This window comes from Perca fluviatilis, chromosome 16, assembly GCF_010015445.1.
Source record: "Perca fluviatilis chromosome 16, GENO_Pfluv_1.0, whole genome shotgun sequence".
NCBI classification, from domain to species: Eukaryota; Metazoa; Chordata; class Actinopteri; order Perciformes; family Percidae; genus Perca; species Perca fluviatilis.
The window spans coordinates 26,617,024-26,639,549 of NC_053127.1; the positions used below are offsets into that span (position 1 = coordinate 26,617,024).

A 22,526-nucleotide genomic window follows, 5' to 3' on the forward strand; every position below is an offset into this window, starting at 1 on the left:
CCTTTACCCAAAGGCTTTCTTAAGACTGAAAACTCTCCCGATTTGTGTGATTGCTTTGATGCGTCACGACTGAGAAATCAAAACTCCAACTTGGGCAATGAGGAGAAGAAGGATAAAGTCTCGATCCTGCTTTTGTTTCCCCCTCATAATTGCCTGTGTAAGATCTTGTTCAGACAGGTTTTTGTGTTTGTTAGCCAGGGGAGGGGCTACTCACATCTGCAGTCTATCCCTGTTTCAAGATACAGGGCAGTGCCGATGTTTGTTGTGGGTATTTGTACTTGCAGACAGATGAAATAAAGATAATTCCAAAGAAAAAAATATATAGATTATGTGTAGATAGATTATTTGAAATGATTTACGTAATTGTGTACTCGTAGACCGACTCAGTTTAAGACATTTACAGATGTTTGTAGTTCTGTGCCACTGTGTACATTTTACATGTACAGGTATGCAGCCCTGGATACTAGCAGCCTGTGTAGTGTAAATGTTTGTTATTGGTTTATCCGGCTTAAATATTTGAATCTGCTATGCATTTACTAACACAAATACAGCAAAGTGCAACTAATATATTCCTTTATTAGGAATATTTGATAAATCATTGCATAGGCGTAATTTACAGGGGGGATGGGGGAGTTACAACCCCCCCAATAATCAAAACTGGCCAGTGCAGCCCACCCCAAAAACCTATTATAATTTCCTTTACATAAATAAAGTCATTTGCACCATTAATGGATGCAGGAAAGGCACAAATTCTCAACCTCAAAAATTACATCCTTGTGTTATAATTGATACGGCATGCAAATTGTCATGTCATGGCCAATGTTGCTGTCTGTATTTGTGTCATTATGAAACTGCTCAGTGCTATGGAGCCCAGAAACGAACGTAGACAGTCACATGTTATCAGCCGTGTCACAAATGGGCATCAATAATTGATGAGCCTATTGTCAGTTAGATAATTCAAATGGAGTGTAAAGAAACAGGCTTTTCCGCTGGAGTGGAGAGGACAGGGTGGTTGATAAACACACTGACTGGCACTGACTTGTCTAGCTATGCAGCTGTAGCTAACTCGTAATGAAACTACACCAGTCAGTACACACAATGTCAATCATATGCTCTGCATACTGCTGCTGTAGCAATTAATAAACTATTAAGAGCAGCTAGGGCACTTAACTAACCAACACTACTTGTAAGTCACAGACACCGTGCTTCTATCTTCATAACATCCTCATCTTTCTGTGCGTGTTTCTCGTCTCCACTGAGGACCACAATGGAAATAATGAGTTGAAAAATTAAATGAGCTAGTGAAAGATAAATAAAAGAATGAAATAGTTTCAGAGTCTCAAGTGAAAAGGAAATAGGAACCCCGAAGGCTGAACACTGATAGACAGAAATTGTGTGAATTCAAATTAGGACAGTCACAAATCCTGTAGGTCTATGTTAAAGACCCCATAAAATCTTTTTTTTTCTTTAAATATTGAATATTCATGACTCAATAAGCAACAATCAACATTTAAAAAAATAAGAAACATGTTAAAGCATTATAACACTAGTCATCACGAATACGTGGGTGTGGTTTGATCAGATTAAAAATGGTAAAACAAGCCAACAGTCATCAGATTTGATTCAAATATTGCTAAACCCTGATTGGTGCACAGTAGTGTGTGACATCACCTTTTTCCAACTCATTCAAGCCCATTCCAAGCTGGCAAGTGAAATCATCAAAACTGCTCCAACTTTTGCAGAACACAGCTAGTTCATATACACTCACCTTAAAGATGATTAGAAACACCTGTAAGATTTCTCGTTAATGCATTTATCTAATCAACCAATCACATGGCAGCTGCTTCAATGCATTTAGGGGTGTGGTCCAGGTCTAGACAATCTCCTGAACTCCAAACTGAATGTCAGAATGGGAACGAAAGGTGATCTAAGCAACTTTGAGTGTGGCATGGTTGTTGGTGCCAGAAGGGCTGGTCTGAGTATTTCCCAACCTGCTCAGTTACTGGGATTTTCACACACAACCATTTCTAGGGTTTACAAAGAATGGTCTGAAAAAGGAAAAACATCCAGGATGCAGCAGTCCTGGGGGGCGAAAATGCCTTGTTGAGGCTAGAGGTCAGAGGAGAATGGGCCGAGAGATACCAGCTGATAGAAGATCAACTTTGACTCAAATAACCACTCGTTACAACCGAGGTATGCAGCAAAGCATTTGTGAAGCCACAACACGCACAACCTTGAGGCAGATGGGCTACACCAGCAGAAGACCCCACCGGGTACCACTCATCTCCACTAAAAATAGGAAAAAGGGGCTACGATTTGAACAAGCTCACCACAATTGGACAGTTGAAGACTGTAAAAATGTTGCCTGGGCTGAGGAGTCTCGATTTCTGTTGAGACATTCAGATGGTAGAGTCAGAATTTGGCGTAAACAGAATGAGAACATGGATCCGTCATGCCTTGTTATCACTGTGCAGGCTGGTGGTGGTGGTGTAATGGTGTGGGGGATGTTTTCTTGGCACACTTTAGGCCCCTTAGTACCAATTGGGCATCGTTTAAATGCCACAGCCTACCTGAGCATTGTTTCTGACCATGTCCATCCCTTTATGACCACCACGTACCCATCCTCTGATGGCTACTTCCAGCAGGATAATGCACCATGTCACAAAGCTTGAATCATTTCAAATTGGTTTCTTGAACATGACAATGAGTTCACTGTACTAAAATGGCCCCCACAGTCACCTGATCTCAACCCAATAGAACATCTTCTGGATGTGGTGGAACGGGAGCTTCGTACCCTGGATGTGCATCCCACAAATCTCCATCAACTGCAAGATGCTATCCTATCAATATGGGCCAACATTTCTAAAGAATGCTTCCAGCACCTTGTTGAATCAATGCCACGAAGAATTAAGGCAGTTCTGAAGGCGAAAGGGGGTCAAACACGGTATTAGTAGGGTGTTCCTAATAAAACACAGTCCTCTTATTTTTATACTGCAGCTGATTTCACATACGACTGCATATAACATGAAAATAGGAAGAAACAGGTGGATTACTTAAATATGATGTTTGACTACTGAATTTCTCTTGAGTCAATGTTAAAAAAAGAATTCTAACCAGTCAACCACAATGGAGAGAAAATAAACCTTGTTGGCTCCTTATGTGAGAAACATTAGTCATCGGATGTCTGAGGCCGAGGCCTGGCTCTGTGAAGCGGAAATGCGTTTGAAGTTAAAGCTGGAATGCCTGAGGAGTGGACATCTTTGTGTTGTCACATTAACTCAGACATATGGAGCTGAGCGCAAGTTCTTTCAGGATGACTTCCTAAACATCATCACTCCACACTCTCCTGAATGGATCAGCTGTAGAGGCCTTCACTTTAGTCTTAACCAATCAGAAGCTGCCAAGAAATCTCGAGCCAATCACTGCACGACATCCCTGTTTTAAACCTGTCTCTCTCTCTTTGCTGCTCAGTTGTCATTTCAGGAAGTGCACCACCCTCCTCCTCCCCCGCTCCTCCGGTCTTCGCCCCTCACGGTTCTTGGGCCCTCTTACGGCCGGCCTCTGCCGGCGGCTTCGGCGTTGGCCTTCCGGCTCCTCACGCCACCATCAGTGTCTAGGCTCCATCGGGGGGGTTCATACTTCGGCCCTACCCCTTTTAAAAATGTTCTCAGGATTTTTAAATGATGGTGGAGTCTAATCTCCAAAGACTGTACTGTACATTTCACGCACGTGTACAATAAATCATCTCATATCTGAAATGAAGTCTCCTGATTGAAATAAGATCTTTGAAAGCTCTCACACGTTGCTTTTTTTTTTTTCTTTTGAGCTCAGCTTCTCAGTGAAGTTTAGCATGACAGGGCCAACATCCAGTAAAACTATTAGGGAAATATACAAAGAGCCAAAAGTGGAGTAAGAAATGTGTAACAGAGGGCAATAGGTGCTTGTAGCATGTGAGTGACCGTCTCATCAAAACTTGGCACACATTTGACAAACGTCATTTGCAGGCACAAAACAGAATTAAAGAAATGGGAAGTAACAGACTGAAGCTAGAGATTGTTGAATTAGCTAATTGAACTCAGAATACGACAAGGCTTGTCCATTACAAGAACATCAACTACTCTGAAATGGTCAATCATTTCAGAAATGAGAACACTGTGCAATGAGATTGGAGGACTGCATGTGACCTTGTGCCCGGTATAATTTCATGCTCAGCAGATTGATGTTGTTATCGCATCTAAATTGCAGCAGAAATGATTATGACCGTAGGCACCGTGGATTCAAAGGAGGCAACAAAGGACTTTATCTGTGTGGCAGATTAATGTTGTGCACATATTCTCTCTCTTGGAGACACTGGACTCTGCACTCAGGCATACCAATCCCTTGAACTTCTGAGATAAGATACCAAGGTATATGACTGAAAGAGGAGGCAGGACATGTAAGAAATGATTACTTAGAAGAAAAATGTTGTTTTTTTTAACTACGTTTAAGGAGTTTGTGCTGCAGTCACATAGTGAGGATCATAAAACCACCATAAACAGTGATTCTGATATGATAAAAAAAAAAGTCTACATTTTCGGTTTCATTATGAATCAGTTATTATCTTTTGTTCCTGTTTGGTCACCAGATGACATCTTTTTTGTATTATTTCCCACTCCTTTAACAGATCAGAGGAAATATGTTAAAATAATATCCATGGCAGAGAGGAGTCAGATCCAGAAATCCAGGGTATGTAAAATATAAAATAAAATGTAACACTCCTGCAACAGAGACCAGTATTCAAACCAGTGCAAACTTTTAAGTGTTAATGTTAATTCTAAAGAGTGCTATTACCAGTAGCTTGTGTCACATGTCATGAGTCACTATTACGGTGCCCTAAAGTTAAATAATTACATTATCTGTTAGAGTTTATCAGTCATGGTCACATATCATAACTTCACATGTATTGTATTAAATGATAAAAATTTACTTTTTTTCTCTCAGTATACTTACTATGATTATTATTTGTTACATTCTTAATGATTAGTATGTACTCTGCACCCTCCTCCTCTCTCTCATACTCTAACACACCATTTAATTAGACTTTTATTGTGCTGTTGCTCCCTTTTGCTCTGTGACTACAGTCCACAGTCTTTTGCTTCCTCCTATGCTATTGCTTCATAGCTCTAACTTTCATATCTGCTTGTTCCAGTGATTGTGCGTGGGCGTGTGTATGTATATGTGAGAAATGCAACAGTAAACGTAGATTGGGCTCACGTGCCGATACTTCAGTGTGCATCATGCTGTGGCTCGTGTCATGCTGCATTTACAAGCAAAGCACAAAGAGCAAAGGGAGTACCTTTCAACTCATTCTGTCTCGGCCATTATGGTTGACAGATAGGTGATAGATAGGTGGCTCAAGGTTGTTGTTACAATGTTACAAATTTCAATTAAGATGAAAAAGTATTATGAATTGTGACATGGTAGATCACACTGATTTCAAAGTTTTCAAATCACAGGTAAGGCTCAGAAAAAGCACACATTGCAGTGGGTGCACTGAGTCTTTCCTGCAGGCCATGTGAGTGGTTGAATACATATTTTGTGCAGGGGACAAAAGAGATGTGCTTGACGCTGGCCCTACCCTCTGTGTCAGTCAGTGTGGAATCAGGATGTTGGACTGAGGGGCAGGGCGCTGGGCCTGTTAAATATTGACTGCGAGTATAATAATTAACCTGCCACCAACTCCTGATCCCTTAAACTGGCTGCTCTGCCTCGCTGCCATTGCTTCGCCGTCTTGGCTGACATTTACATCGAAATGCGCCTCTTTTAGCTTCTCTTCACTGTCAGTATCACCTTCTGTGTCTTCGTCTGTCTTGGTCCTGTCTGCTCTTTTTCTTCTTTTCTGTATTCCCCTCTGCTGCTCTGGCTCCGGCTCCCTGTGTCAGACAACCCGCTGCTGCTCTTCAAACCTTTGGCCTCGTCCTGTGAAAGCCAGCGGGCCATGCATTTGAAAGTGAGTACAGTTCTTATCGAAAACTCAATCCTAAATTTACAGGACTTAAACAATGTACAAGGACAACTCCAATCATTTTTTTATCAAAAGAATACCTGACAGAAGCAGGTGGCAAACCAAAAAAATATATATATTTTTGCTACTTTTATATTTTACTTCATAGAAATGGCTCGATGTTTAAGAAAACATTGTGTATTGTGAGACAAAGTTTTTCTGACTGAAAACCTTAGTATTATTTCTCTTTTTTAATGTTTTAAAAAAACTAATTTTTTTTTGGTGCAGATATCGAATAAAACACACTAGGTGTAATTGTAGTAATTTCTAATACATGTTAATAAGGCAGAAAGGGATGGATGCAGTCTGGTTAATCTATTCAACAGAATAAAAAGCAACCAAGTAAGCATATATGGCTTCTAATCATTTAATTGCTTTATTGTTCAGTTTTTTTTTCTGTGTGCAGAGTTTTACTGCGAGACAAAGTCTACAGAGATATTTATCCGCAAGCTGCACAAGGCAGGTTGACAAAGAACAAAATGCATAACAGGATTTGAATAAGACCTTGAAAAGCTTCAAACTGAGAGAATACTGACAAACTGAGAGCAATCTTTGAGTAATTATGAGGACAAATGTCAGTGTAAGCAGGAAATGGAGGGCCTGCAGGTACATAGGTCAGGCACACCCATATATTCACATATTGAAAAGCGCACTCATGTTGTCAGCAACCATAAAATCTGTGTTATCTATACAGGCCTTGGCCCTTTGGCCGTGCTGTTGGAAGAGTGTGACCAATGATGGCCTCTACTTGAGGCAATAAAACTGGGAGGAGGAAATTGCTGGGTCAAAGTCACTTGCAAGTGGAGACTCCTCACGTACTAAAGCATCTGCCTTCAAGGCCAAATCCTGACTTAACCTCGGCGCTGTCTCTTGCTCCTTTTCTCCTCTTTCTCTCGCTTTCATCGCAGGCATTTCCACACCAGCACACAACACTGAAAACGCATAGGTTTATCCACCTCTAACATGGCTGACTTGGAGAAGAACTGGAGAAGCTGCAGTTTGTCAGCGACGAGCCTTCTGGTGCTTGCTGGATGTAACAGCAACTCCATGTGGAAGCGCTGTCTGTTCCAGTGGAGGTGCTGTTACCTGCAGAGAGCCGCCGAACGCAACACGACGAGGCCTGAACACTTCCTGAGAGGTGGCGAAGCTCGCTGTTTCATTAAATGTTGAGTTCATTTTTTTTTTTTTTTTGAAGTAGCTGAAGAGTAATGGGACACAAGGGGATGACCTATGAATTGACAGCCAGTGATTGTAACATCTGCCTGTCAGTTCTGTAGGCCACTGCTGTGTTTGTCCCTCTGAATGCCTACAGTACAGTATGTGGATGTGTCTACAGTCGGTGTATCGACGAGCCAGCTGGGACGTTTGTGCCTTTTATACACATCGCAATTGTTTTTGAAGCATATTTTACAATGAATAAAGTTTGAATGTGTTGCTTTATGCGTGGATGAGTCTGTCATTTGTCCTCTCTTAGATTAATATATGTTGTCAAAGAAAGTCAAACTTTAAAACTCATAATTATGATATACTAATAGTTACAAGATCATTAAAGTAATAGCAAAGATAAAGTTACCTCAATATATAGTTCGTAGTATATATATATATATATAATATACTATAATATATAGTATAAATATACGTATATAGTAATGATGTAGTGTGCCCTTAACTTAAATCTAGCCTGCAGACAAAATGAGCGTGTTTACAAAATCATCATTAGATAGATAGTCATTATTGTCCATTGGGAAAATTTGTTTTCACAGTCTGTACATCATTTAACTAACAATGATTGATAACGGCCATCAAAATGGGACTTTTGCATTCTGTACTATTAATAATTCATCGTTTTGAAAAATGGCACATGTTCATTGGATTTGAAAATGTTACATAGGATTAACATTAAAAGAAACATATTGGGCGCCTGGGTAGCTCACTTGGTAGAGCGCACCCATATATAGAGGCGGTTTACTCCTCGATGCTGCATATCCTTCCCCATCTCTCTCCCCCTTCATGTCTTCAGCTGTCCTATACAAATAAAGGCCTACAATGCCCAAAAAATAATTTAAAAAGAAAATATTGTTAATTTGTAGCAGCTAGTGTGTGTCCATATGCCTAGGCTTATTGTTCCTTATAATATAATGTGTTATTCTGCTAATCAGATCCAAATGTAATACTGTGAAAATATTAATGTAGACTAGGTGACATGTCTATCTATCTATCTATCTATCTATAATAATGCAAGTGTCACCATTAGGCAGACAATTGTTTGAGGGGCAGACAACCTGACCTGTGCAGTCCTCCACTCTGTATTTACTCTGAATAGTGAATACATTACTACAAATTACTTAGTTTGCTAATGAGACCGATTACTACAAAAATACAACTGAAGGGTGCCTGGGTAGCTCATCTGGTAGAGCATGCGCCCATGTGCAGAGGCTCAGTCCTCGAAGCAGCGGCCGCGGGTTCGGTTCTGACTTACGGCCCTTTACTGCATGTCATTCCCCCTCTCTCTCTCCTCTCATGTCTAAGCTGTCCTGCCACAAATAAAGGCCTAAAATGCAAAAACAAAAAAAAGGAATGATGGACAGTTGTGAGGAGTTGTGGTCCAGAAAAGCAACCAGCAGCCATGTGCTGGGACATAACTTGGCCACGGGTATATTCTGGGTCATTATATTTTCGCTGTATTTTGATTAAATTCGAATTTATATTGGAATATGCTCCAAGGAAAGAACAATATGAAACTGCTGCCTTTGCTGCCATCTGGCAGCTTGATGGACTCAATGGACAGGGAGCAAAGGCAGTTGCTTCCTTTGTCTGGTACGGATAAAGCATTGCATTTGAGCTGTTTAAAGAAAGGCAAAGTCAAATATTACTCCCAGGCACAAATCAAGCTGTGTAGTCTGTCCGGAGGATTAAGCGAAGGCGGAAGTGGAGAGGACTGAATAATTTTATTTTTATTTTTTTACTTTATTTCGAAAATCAGAACACATATGATCAGTCAGTGCAGTACATAAACAGATAAGATACAAAAATATAAACACATAATATAATATGAAAGTAAAATGGAAGTAATGGTTTAAGCAGAGGGAAATAAAAGATACAAAAAGAGACAGACTTTCAAAAATCGTTAATATAAACAGCAGGAGCACTTAAACAAAGACATTTGAGTAGACATCAGATATTAATGTAGCTTTCTTATTGGATACCAGCTTAAGAGACTCAGATGTCAAATTCAACCTGGAATAATTTGAAGCACGGTGTTGATCTGGAAAATGTTGCCTTATGGATATGGAGGACTGAATCATATTCGTTTATGCTACTTTTTGTGAATCGTGATGTCTCTATAACGGCAGTGGTCTTTAATTGAATAATCACCAAACAAAATAAAGACACCGAGTTAAATACAACGTCGGTGTATCCGTGAATCATTATACTCAGTCTAACAGATTTATAGGGATAATAAATAATGATAAATGTGCCTAAATAGATGTATTAAGATCAGAAGAACCAAGGACATAAGGACAAACCGGTCTATGGGACAAACACTGCCACCTAGTGGTGAAGCGACAGACGAGCACTTCCCGTCACCCGTGACGCAGAGAAACGCGGTAAAACGATATTCCGGTTTGTAGAAGGAGGGCATCAGCAGCAGCAGCATGGCATCCGACAGCACCATGGATAACGTTAACGGACGGGAGACTGTTTCCCTGAACGGGGAGCCGATAGTTAAGCGGCCACGGGAGAGTGTCTCGCAGGAGTGTTCTCTCCGTGTCCCGAAGGAGCCTCAGAACAAAGTGACCGTCGTGCTCGGAGCGCAGTGGGGCGACGAGGGCAAAGGAAAAGTTGTGGACTTGCTCGCAATGGATGCGGATATTGTATGCAGGTGCCAGGTACACAACTACGCTGTCGATTTAACTTCGCAATTACCATTCAAAGTGACTACATCATACAATGGCGGTGCTAATTAAATCGTCCACTAATAGTAACATGGGAGTTTGGTGAAAGTCGTTAGCGTTAATATTCATGACCGGGTTGCGACGTCAACAACCTTGTCTGACATCCCGGATGTGGAAGTGCTAATTGAATGCTAAGTTAATGCTAGTAAGAACCCGAGTGACAACTGCCTGTTTCTCTGTTTTTTTTTATTTTTTAAATCTGCTGCCGTGGTAGCATAATGTGCTCTGAATCAGCACATGACCTCAACATGATAAGCGTGTCCTGTGAGTGTAACATTATGTAACGTTACCGTACTGACTGCCCATTGTTGCCCAGCTGTTCTATCTCCCTTGGCAGTCAACCGTGTGACATTTTAACTAGCAGAATTTTTTTTTTTTTTCTTTTAATCTCGTGACCAGACAACAAACAATCACTGTTACTGCAGGGTTTGAATAACTGTTAGCCCTGTTCTTATGAACCAGCCTAAGGTGGGCTTACGTGGAGTACAGTGTCTCAAATTATTTTCCAAAAAACCGAGTGTCCCAAATGTTGAGGGTCTTATTTGAGACAGGTTATGGTTAGGTTTAGGGTAGCACAGGTGGTTTAGCAGGTTCATAATTAAGGACATTGTATGGGGAATTTGGGACACTAAACTGCACGTATACCTCTAAGGTGTTATACAGGACCGAGTCACTGTAACTGTCCTCTGTATTGATGGTTTCTGTAGTTTACTTGCCTTCGGTGTTGTCTCTCATCAGAAAACTGACTTCTAGCTGAATGTCTGAATGTCTGTTTGCAGGGAGGCAACAATGCAGGTCACACAGTGGTTGTGGACTCAGTGGAGTATGACTTCCACCTGCTGCCTAGTGGAGTGCTCAACAAGAAGGCCGTGTCCTTCATTGGTACGTGACAATCCTTGTGTTTTTATTTTTGAAATACTTGAAGTTGGCGGGAACAGAAAGATCCTAATAAAACAATAAAAAAGTGAGCATATGTCCGAGATCAGGGTGGTCATTAAAAGCACAGCAGACAACCTTACCAGTTGTAATGTGTCACGTAGTTGGTGGAGTGACAGAGTGTGAGAGTGTTTTTGTAGTGTGCGCACACACAAACCTACCTAAACAGAATATGCTTGGGTACATATGGAAAATCAACACAGTGCACACAAGACTTACAGGACTATAGATAGTTACACAAACGTTAAACTAACCCACAGGTCAAACAAATGAACAGTCAATGTAAACGTACCCAGTGTTGCTACATTGCTGTGGTATCACAAATACCATTTTAACTTTTTTTGCATTTCCTCTTTTTGGTAGTTTTTTTTTGTATCCCCCCAGTAATATGAAAACATGAGAGAGGAAACATTTAAAGGAACTTCTGTTAAAGTGATTGGATTAAACCTCAGGGAAAACATCAGCAGTTTATTACTCATAAGAAGTTATTTCTCACAATGTTTGTAAAAGACTCATTTTGCGTTACAGGCAACGGAGTGGTGATACACCTGCCAGGTCTTTTTGAGGAGGCTGAAAAGAACCTGCAGAAAGGCAAAGGTAAAGTGTTCTGAATAATAAGAGAGAAGCAGTGATATCAACATATCCTTTTCCTAAGAAAGCAGTGTCGGTATGAGTAAATAGAGCCATTTTAAGACATACACAGGTGTAAATAAATGATGGCTGAATTCCATTTAGTGCTGTCTGTGTCCTGGTATTGCACATACTGGCTTACTCTCACACCATCATGGTTTACTAGAACATATGCATCAGTCAGAGCCATAGGTCCTATTATTAGTAATACCTGTGTTTTACCTACTGTGACAAGTTAAAATGTAGGGCTGTGCAATTAATCGAAATTTAATTGTGATTATGATTTAGGCTCCCAATCATCACAAAAACAGAATAATCGAGAAAAACAATTACTAAGCTCATTACGTTTTGCAAGTAAACTCTTATTTTCTCTTGTTCTGAATGAAAAAAAAAAAAGTTTAAATAGGAAAAGTATTAAGGCAAAGTTCAGTTTTGTGTTTTTTTTACTGTTGATTTATTTAACTTTTTCCATTGTTTTTTAAGTTCAATAATTGCAACATCTTTCCAGAAGTCAACAGTTAATCGTGTAAAATTATCGTGATTTCAATATTGACCGAAATAATCGTGATTATATTTTTTTCCATAATCGAGCAGCACTACTAAAATGTTTGCTGTGAAAAGATCTATTCAACTGTCTGACAATTTCCATTTTACGTCATGAAACGGGAAGTGGTTTGTAACTAGACTGTACATTGTCAAATCTGCCCCAAACTCCACATGTTTGATAAAAGTCCTGGTCTGAAGACCTCTACATGCCAATATTGACTCATAGTCATAGCGCCACCTGCTGGCAACGGGGAATTAAAGCCTTATGCGACAAACGTCTCGGATATATGTGAAATTACATCGTGTGGTCCGCACTTTACATGGAGCAACATAATGCATGTTAAGCACGGGTTGTGTAACGCCACATAGTGGACACAGGAAGTGATCCAAACTTTGCAATAGATAATTTCCGGCGCTTCGCACTTTGCGCACTGTCCAATGGTCGTGCAAATATACTGCTGCGTCAACCGGCATTCCCGTCAGTAGCTCCGACGTACGGGGAAGTGCGTGGCCCGTTTATTGCTGCTTGCAGCTTTGATTAAAATTTGTATTTTCTGTTTTGTTGTATACCACTTGTTAAAATGGTCAGACCAGAATTATAATCAAACTCATGGTGATTTGAAACACTTAATTACCTTAAGAGGCAGGTCTAAGAAAAATAAAAGGTGTGTTGTATTTCACAGGACTTTCAAAAATGTACATCATTATCAGATAATATGAAAGGGAAAATATTGGTTTCTGGCTTCAAAAACGTATAGCTGTGTCCCTAATACACAAGAAGCCCACAATGGAATTTGTAGGATATAACAATACCTGCTAAATAGATGAGGTATGCAGATGTTTGTTGTAGTGCTAACGTGTAATGTGGTTTTCGTTGTATTGCATGCAGGATTACAAGGATGGGAGGAGAGATTAAAGATATCTGATCGTGCCCACCTGGGTGAGTAAGCATTTCCCCGTTGACATTTTTGAATTAGAAATGTCCTCGTATTGACAGTCCCTTCTCTACCTCTAGTGTTCAACTTCCATCAAGCTGTTGATGGAATCCAGGAGCAGCAGCGGCAGCAACAAGAAGGGAAAAAGTAAAGCTACTCTCATTAGTTTCAAATACTGTATCTTTTACTTGAAAGTGTATATTTTGTGTACTGTTCTCAAGTTGAAGTGCTTATTTTCTTATTAATTAAATCAGTAATTTATTAATGTTGTGTTTTTATGTGTTCTCCAGTTTGGGAACCACCAAAAAGGGTATCGGTCCTGCCTACTCCTCCAAAGCTGCTCGCAACGGCCTGCGGGTCTGTGACCTCGTCTCAGACTTCAAGGTTTTCGAGGAAAAGTGAGTTTTCTGTTTTTCTTCTAATTTCCTTAATTTTTATACACTCATTATATCATATTACTCGTGGTCTAAAATGAGGTAAAATGTCAACGACTGCCGATTGGAACTTCAGATCGTGTCACTGTGCAAAGTTTAATATTTCAAACTTCATAGTGTGCAGAGCTCTTAATGTCTTAGTCGATTCCCTTTTGGTTTTGTAATACTTTGGCGAGCTTTTAAAGGGCAGTAGCGTTTCCATCCCTAAATGTGATAAAGGAACTTCTCAAGACACAAATTTGGGTTCTGGAATATTTTATCGTGATAAGCAGATTTAAAATTTTTTTTTTTTTTAACACAATGCTTCAGTACTTGGAGTGTCTGTATCTTCTCCTGCCACCAGATGGCAACAGCTGGCTGTGGTACACGTGAAAAATGCTGTCGCTCTGCTTTAATGGGAGCATTCTGATAGCCTCTCTGTCCCGTATATCATGTTGTGAAATGATATTGTGTATTTGCTTGCAGAGAGCTGCACATACTGTAAGTGTTAATGAACATGTGTAAGCAGACTCTGTCCTCCTCGCAGGTTCCGTATGTTGGCAGAACATTTCCTGACCATGTATCCAAAACTCAACGTGGACGTTGACAGTGAACTGGAGCAGCTGAAGGTGAGCCAGGGAATGCTGACCGAATCACATCACAGCCGTGTTTTCCCTCAGTTGCTTGGCATTGATGTTGTAACAGTAGACCTTGTTCATGGAAGACATTCGGACATGTCAGTGGGTGTAAATAATAAAATGAATGATGGCCGAATTTAGCTTTGGTTTCAAGGTCCAGGTGTTGTGCGTACTGGCTCGCTGTCACGGCTTACTGAGACACTAGAACAGAGACATCCTTAATGTTGTTACTGACTAACCTGACTCCGCCAGATGGATTGCTTCGCATTTGCTCGGCATATCCATCTGGGAACTTTTGGGAAGGAGCGAAAATACTGGTTAGGTGATTGGATAAACCATCTGTCTATCACCACCTATATGTGGGTGATAGATGGGCCAAATCAACCAATCAAATCAAACTCTTGCTGAAACCAGTCGGGGCGGGGGGGAGGGAGCAAAAACATCTTTTCCTCCGAGAAAAGCCTCCAGTGCCGTTTTTTGCTCTTCTTTTAACGAAGGAATACTTTCTAATTCAGATAAAACTTGTGTGATAGCTACGCCCATCTCATCAGTGGAAGCCGCCATGTTGTTTAGACTAACAGTCGCTTCTCGTTGCGTCACACTTAAACCCGCCTCACAGCCAACGCTGATTGGTTGGTCGTTTGGCGAACGGCTCCAAATTTTCTCTATCTCAAGATGCCAGACTGATCGGTGAGTGGAAAACTGGAGCTCGCGAGGCTAGTTACTAACACCTAATCTTTTACTAATTTCAAATGCCTGCTGTGAGAAATGCCTTTTTTATTTTGTGAATGGAAACAATTGAATCTATATTTGGCTTAATTAATAATAGTTTTATATGATGAGGGTGTCAGTTCCCTCTCACCTGAGTTTGAGTGGTTGGCAGTACAAGTTGTAATTGCAAAACAGTATCCAGTGTGGTCATTATTTTAGTCTACAGTCTTTTCCATTCATAATAGGTTGTAGATTTCAAACAGCACATGTAGAGATTCATCTAAGCACTTGTTGGTTACTGTTTTTCAGGGACTTGCAGAGAGACTGCGTCCTCTGGTGACTGATGGGGTCTACTTCATGCACAGAGCTCTTACTGGTCCCAGTAAGAAGATCCTGGTGGAGGGCGCCAACGCCGCTCTGCTGGATATTGACTTTGGTGAGCAACACAGCGTTTGTGGAATTGATAATGAAGATGGACGGGTGTTTTGCGTCCTCGGGTTAACGGATGTTTCTCTGTTAAGGGACGTATCCTTTCGTGACGTCTTCTAACTGCACTGTGGGAGGAGTGTGCACTGGTCTGGGCGTGCCGCCATCATACGTTGGCCGAGTGTACGGCGTCGTCAAAGCGTACACCACCCGGGTGGGCGTCGGCGCTTTCCCAACAGAGCAGGATAATGTGAGTAAAAAATTAAATGAAACGGTTTTTAGTTGTGTTAATTAGGGCTGCACAATATATCGGTTTATTTTTTTTTCACGCTATTGCGATGTCAAGTTACGCAAAAAAAGCATCACAAAATACTTTTTTTTTTTTTAGTAAGTTGAAAGAGTATCTGTATAAAACATTTTATGTTAGATTCAATTTGTTTAATAAAAGAATGATGAAATGATTTTCTTGCAGTTTTTCAAATTTCAACAAGCAATTTTATGTATTTTAGCAGAATACTGAAAGCAGCAGAAAGGCAGAACAGAGTACATTTCAATGTCTGTTTATTTATCGATCGCATATTTCCCTCATGTCGTGCAGCTCTAATGTGGATGAAGAAGAAAAAAAGCTCTGGCTAATTGGAGATAAATGTTTACAAGCTGAGAAGTCTTCAGAATTGTGATTCATCCCACTGGCTTCTCAGGCGCAACATACTCCACCGGCTTGAAGGAGATATGCGATGTTATTGTCAGGTTACCCCAACAGCCAAGCATATTTAGTTTTAAGATAAAGGTAATAGGAATATTTTAGATGGACCAACATCTAACCTTATCGTTTAACTTGATAGGCTATCTTTTTATTGGCGAGTTGGAATTGTTGTCATGGTTTATGGGTTGCATACAGATTTAGATTTCTCCTAATTCTAAAGTAACAGTTGTGAACTTGGAAATAAAGCGAATATTTATCACATCATAAAACAATCCTGCGATGAATGCAGTACCCATGCAGAACAGTATGTTGCTGAGCAAGGACACATGGTGTCATAGGTAGATGTGAAAGATGCAGCACAGCTCAGCAGAGAGATGGTGAGTAACTCATCTGGCCTGTGTCTCCTTGCTCAGTAACCGTTAAATTGAAGCTCACTGTACTAGCATTGGTATTAAAAAAGGTTCCAGTCGGTACCCAGATGTAGCCGTTATTGTGACTGTGGGGAGTTTAAAAAAAAACAAAATTACATGGAGATGAGGCTTGACTAGTCAAAACAGAAGGTTAGTTGAAGTGATATGTAGGGCTGCACAATATGTTGTTTTGTTTTTTAATCGTCATCGCGTTATCATCTGGCGCAATAAACACATCATCACCAGAGGCTGCGACCTATCGCGATAGGGTAGCAGTAGAAAACTGCACATTAAAATGTAACTGTCATTCTTTTTTTAGCGGTGCCTTTTTATATTCAATTCAGTGTTCAGTTAAAAAAATGTTGGAAATGATTTCCTGTCGTTTGTTTTAATTTCAACAAGCAATTAGTTGTATGACTTGTGGTCAGACGTAGTTTAGTTTAAAAAATCAGGGTGATGAAGCAGGATGTTACTGCAATGTGCAACTGACTGCCCCTACACATATATAGAGATGTAAAAACAGGCAGAATCACACGGTATCCCTGACATTTGCAGACATATCGGGGGGATTTTGAAAAGTATATGTTATGGCTGCGCGATATGGCCTAAAAATAAAATCAATCCGATTTAAGATTTAAATAAATTTTTTTCTCCCTCTACTTAAAATCAATCTGCAGATGACAAAGAAATTGTTCAAAACAAGTTTTATTTTGTTTTGACTCATACACACACATGGGGCATGTACCATTATGATTATTCATGCCAATTTTGTGGAAATATAAATTGGTTTGAGTTTTTTTTTTGGGGGCTATATATTCAACAACAAAACGGATCTGCGATAAAGCTGTTTTCACACATACAGGTGGTAATTCACTTCTGCCTCGCTAAAAGTTCAAATCATTTTAACGTTATTGCGCAACCTTGCACCTATTTCCACCTGTTGCTGAGTAACGACGTTAACATCCCGTGGTCTCTTGAATGTAGCATACCTGTAGCAAGCTCCTTCGTAGCGATAAAAACAAACGCTCGCCGGAGCTGCGTGCTACACAGCGGCGATTGCAAGTTGTTTAAGCCGCTACAGACCTCCGCCACAGCTCGGTTGTATCAGCGGCGTTTAGTAGATGTGTTGAGCCGCAAAAGAATTCTTCAACACGGCCTCTGGTGCCCCGCATGGTGCTCCTTCAGGTCAGCTGTAGCTGGTGGTTCAGTTACCGAGAATAGGTGACTGTCAGCCGGGGACAGTGCACCGCGAGCGGCCGGTCATTTTGGCGGAGATTACGGATAAGTAAGTAATGAAACGACTGGTTAAGAAAATAATTGTTAGTCCCTGTCGCTGCCATGTTGTTTGTGTATCTCTATGGCAAATGCGCGGGGGAGGGATGAGCCCGTTCGGAGCTACGGGAGCCCAGAGGGGAGCGTCGGCGGATGTTGAGGAGAAAATCGATTTTTCATTTAAACAAATCCACGTTGACTACACATTCGAGTTAATCGATAAAATCAATTTATCGCCCAGCCCTAGTATATGTAGACTTTATATTTCAAAGCAGTTGTTTCTCCTTTGTCTTTCACAGCTGACAGTGTGTGCTTCCTGTTTGTTGTGTTTCAGGAGACTGGAGAACTGTTACAGTCCAGAGGGCGAGAGTTCGGTGTGACGACGGGCAGGAGGAGGCGTTGTGGTTGGCTGGACCTGATACTGGTCCGGTACGCCCACATGGTCAACGGCTTCTCTGCGTAAGCACCCATCTCAGCCATCTCACAATATCAACCCGACCTGCTAATGTGATTACTGGAGGTCCAGTTACGCCTCATGGTGCACCCTGACTGTCCATTGCCATCAGAGTTGAACAGAGTGACTTCTTTCCTTGCAGGATTGCCCTGACGAAGCTGGACATTTTGGACACGCTGCCGGAGATTAAAGTGGGCGTGGCCTATAAGGTTGATGGGCAATCTCTACCGAGTTTCCCCGGTAGGTCATTCCCATTTAGTTGTTTTGAAGATCTGCTCGTTGCTCCCATTACAGAAAAATAGTAGTGGATTTAACCGTCAACAAGCATTAGCTTAATCACTTCAAATTAGATTTTAGTGTTGCCCTAAAGTAGGGGGCAGGGTTTGATCACTGTAGGGCTGCAACAAATGAGTATTTTCATTATCTGTCATTAATTTTTTTTACAGGGAATTAAAAGACCTGTAAATAGTGAAAACTGAACTTTACAAGTTGCAGAAACTCAACAAAGCATCTTCAAATTGCTTTTTGTGTCTGACTTACCCACAAAAAACCATATATATATATATATATATATATATATATATATATATATATATATATATATATATGAGAGACACACACTTTCTGTGATATAAAACAATTATAGTAAATTACATTTGAGAAGCTGGAACGGGTGAATGTTTGTCATTTCTGCTTAAAGAAAACACTATCTTGATGTCCTGATCTTTTAATTGAAAATATTCGACTTTAAGACTATTCATCTATCCACAAAGGTTTTAATGCCACACAATCACTGTCAACACAGGAGAGGACCCAAACACTAGGTAGTACTTAGATTTTGGTTACAGGTGAACGAATGTAGCAACGATGCTCCCCAGTGTGTTGTTTTACACGTCAGCCTTTCCTAGCAGGAAATGCACCATCTTGGGATTTGTAAATTTATTTTGCAGCAGATTTCAGGGTGCATTTATCTTCTGTATCTCTCTCTCTCTCTGCTCACACCGCCCAGTGGAGCAAATTGAATTGTTCAGCTAATGAACCAGAGGATGATAAAAACAACTTCTGTCTGTCTGCTTCTGATGTGACACTGCAGCTGCTCTCGGCCAGCCTGTTGGCACTGATTTCCCTCGTCCATTTATCATCTTTATGGGGCTGGCTGTTGGACGAAGTGGTTCTTATCCTGACCCAGATTTGTTTGCTAGTTGTGCTGCAGTCTTTTATCAATTAGATGTACACTTTGGAGCATCTCACCGTTTCAGATAATAAAATGTATCAATCTTGCGTTCAGACCATAAATGGCGGTGAAGGACATCTGTCCAGCGTGTTGTTTTGACCAGTCTTTTAACGAATGGTATGAATCAGAGATCAGAGATAAGATCAACTTTATTGATACCACAATGGGGAAATGAACAGCTCAATGTATAACAAAAATACACATTAAATATAAATAGGATAGAAAAATACACAGAATAAAATAGGAAGACAAAATAAGAGAGTAATAACGGTAATATGTACACTATAGACAGGTGGGGAGAATGTATATACAGATGAATATGAAATGGCGGGCGCCTCGGTGGCTCACCTGGTAGAGCACGCGCCCATATACAGAGGCTCAACCCTCGACACGGTGGCCGCGGGTTGGTTCGGGCCTGCGGCCCCTTTGCTGCATGTCGTTCCCCCTCTCAATCCCCTTTCATGTCTAAGCTGTCCTGTCAAAAATTAAGGCCAAAAAAAAAAAATGAAATGGCATATTGCACAGGTCACAGTAAGACGTACAGAGTAATAAATAAATAACTATAAATAAATAAGTGCCGAACCTTTTTACATGTTGGCCCATGTTTCATCTTTGACTCGCTCTAATCAATGTGCTTCTGTTGCAGCGAACATGGACGTTTTGACGCGGGTGTTGGTGGACTACGAGACGCTGCCCGGCTGGTGCTGCAACACGGAGGCAGCTCGGAGCTTCGAGGAGCTGCCGCCACAGGCACAGAGTTACATTCGGTTCATCGAGGACTTCCTGCAAGTGCCAGGTTTGTCGAGAGGCACTTTTACATTAATGGATAGACTGCAGCCAAATTGTTAATTCACTTTGCCAAACCTGCCAGTCACATCTTGTCTGTCTGTCTGTCTTCTCGTTTCATTTCAGTGAAGTGGGTTGGAGTCGGCAAGTCCAGAGAGAGCATGATCAAACTGTTTTGATCCGTCTGCGGCCCTGTAGTCCTCCTCAACAAACCGTTCAGATAATGATTTCAGGTTTCGATAGGATTACCAGAGGAGTTAAAAATGCAAAATCTCCTAAAGGAAATACTTCACCAGCAAGGCTATTTGTGAAACTTTAAGTTGCTGCTTGGGAATCACATTTACAACCATTTTTCTTGGGTGTAATTTATGCATTCCACATAATGTTTTCTATATTTATTAGGCTGTTAACTTTTAAAACTTGGTGCAAATGGGTCGATCATTTATTGCATTCTACAGTCAAGCGCGGTTGTTGTTGTTTTTTTTAGCATTTGAAGCGAATTCATCTTAATGGATCTGTTCTCCAGGTTGTTGTTTTTTCTCATATTTGCAGAGCCATTGATGAACAGATGTAGAAACCTTCGTATTAAAGGGCACAACATAATAAAGCAAAGAGATTATTTTCAGACTTCGTAATGTGATGGACAAATGATGGGAAGTCATCGTGCGATCAGTCCAATTGCAAACTTTTCTATTGAACCATTTTAAAACTCTTTAAAAACATGAATGCATCTCAGTTAAGTTTATAACAATATTTTCATGATGTATGTTGGAATGAACATAATGCTTTTTAAATCCTCCTCAAAATGGAAAACTCAACACTAAACAACTGAATTTGAATAGATGTTTTCCTCATAATAATAGAGGAAAAGTAGGTAGATATTCCACGAGCACAGAGACATTGGCTCTTTTTGAGAAGTTTGTGTAAATGTAAAAAAAAAAAAAGGCCAAAAAGGCAGTAATGTTCCAATGTTTCCTACGTCCTTTCATTCATTGTCAATAATGTAAAAGACTCTTACTCAGCTTACTCTTATCAATAAAAGGAAACTAACCTTTTAATGTTTCTTTTATTTTGTCATTTTCATTCAGCTTTTAGTAAATGGTTTAGCCCAGAGATATTAAACAGGGGGTCCTCAGAGTTAGTGCAGGGGGGCAGCCAGATTATGTTTACAAAACAACATTTAAATTTTTTCAGAAATGAATATATGTCTGAAGATATTAACATGAATCTAACATTTAATAGCAAACATAAATTGGTCTATTTGTGGGGGGGCGGGATGTAATTCACACGTTAGAGATAAGCGTACTATGCCTACTACGGTAGCCATACAGTTAAGTTAAGCCATTCATTTTCATCCATGCGGCCCAGTTTGATGCAACTTTATTTCATACAGAATATGTAGTAGGGGTTCCATACTCTCTCTTTTAGCTAAGGGGTCCTTGGCCTAAAAAAAACTTTGAAGACCCCCTGGTTTAGCCTATATCGTTCTGGAAAACAGGATTCTGAGAAGGTAATTGTTTTAGGTGTTAATGTTAAATGTGAAGTTGTAAACTTGTTATCAAAGCATCCTTACATTGTTCTGCTCCTGATGCATAGCTACAATTTTGATTCACATTACTATTGCTAAATGTAAGTTTAAGGCTGCTTTTTGGCATGAAAATTTAACATTAATATGCATTCCCCCAGCCTGCCTATGGTCCCCCGGTGGCTAGAAATGGCGATAGGTATAAACCGAGCCCTGGGTATCCTGCTCTGCCTTTGAGAAAATGAAAGCTCAGATGGGCCGATCTGGAATCTTCTCCTTATGAGGTCATAAGGAGCAAGGTTACCTCCCCTTTCTCTGCTTTGCCCGCCCAGAGAATTTGGCCCACCCATGAGAGAGAGACATCATGGCTTTCAAACAAGCAAAGTGGCGGCAGTTCTCTCCCCCTGCCCTCCCTTCAGACCCCTTTCTGTGTTCCAGGACCTCTTGATTTACAAATGAGGCTCTGACTATAACACATGGAATGTACCAAACTCACACAGTGATGTAAAAACCATTCCCCACTCTAGAATATGTTATTTCATTTATTTCTTTTTTTTTGAGAACCATTGCTTTTCTGCACTCTCCTTCACGCACCCTAGCCTGTGATCATTTTTCTCTCGCTCTTCTTACTTTACACCCCCCTTAGTTAGTCGACTTCCTCTCGCGATTTAAAAGCTTTTCAGGACCGGGAGGCATTAGATTAAAGTGTGAAGTGGATTTCTTGGCATATTGATTAGAGGTGTAACAGTGTACCGGAGCTTCTCAGATATTTCAGTCTAATGCGTTAAAGGCCCCGCACACCCACACAGGTGTTTTCAGCTATTCAGGCTGACGAAGGCCTCCGAAAATGCTCAAAACGTATGCAATGTCATTCATCAAGTCTGCAGACAGATGCATAAGAAAGA

General features: G+C 40.6%; 1 protein-coding gene and 1 long non-coding RNA gene across 2 annotated transcripts; both read left to right on the forward strand.

Moving 5' to 3' along the window:
- Positions 1 to 5,746: 5,746 nt before the first annotated feature.
- Positions 5,747 to 7,483, forward strand: LOC120544072. The gene is made up of 2 exons (XR_005636437.1): positions 5,747 to 5,989; positions 6,952 to 7,483. It is a non-coding gene; the product is annotated as an uncharacterized LOC120544072 (long non-coding RNA).
- Positions 7,484 to 9,638: 2,155 nt separating this feature from the next.
- adssl (adenylosuccinate synthase, like) lies at positions 9,639 to 21,151 on the forward strand. Its single transcript, XM_039777581.1, has 13 exons — positions 9,639 to 9,933; positions 10,779 to 10,881; positions 11,464 to 11,532; positions 13,001 to 13,051; positions 13,127 to 13,193; positions 13,337 to 13,444; positions 14,007 to 14,088; positions 15,118 to 15,244; positions 15,330 to 15,484; positions 17,957 to 18,081; positions 18,219 to 18,316; positions 19,957 to 20,106; positions 20,223 to 21,151. The coding sequence occupies exons 1-13, from the start codon at positions 9,700 to 9,702 to the stop codon at positions 20,273 to 20,275; spliced, it is 1,422 nt and encodes a 473-aa protein (XP_039633515.1). The 5' UTR covers positions 9,639 to 9,699; the 3' UTR covers positions 20,276 to 21,151.
- Positions 21,152 to 22,526: the final 1,375 nt, after the last annotated feature.

What these genes read in the sequence shown, in the direction of transcription:
- adssl (XM_039777581.1), top strand. Translation starts at nt 9,700, where the DNA reads ATGGCATCCGACAGCACCATGGATAACGTTAACGGACGGGAGACTGTT. An exon ending in TCCCAACAGAGCAGGATAAT is followed by an intron (nt 15,485 to 17,956) that starts GTGAGTAAAAAA and finishes GTTGTGTTTCAG; the next exon opens with GAGACTGGAGAACTGTTACA. An exon ending in GGACTTCCTGCAAGTGCCAG is followed by an intron (nt 20,107 to 20,222) that starts GTTTGTCGAGAG and finishes GTTTCATTTCAG; the next exon opens with TGAAGTGGGTTGGAGTCGGC.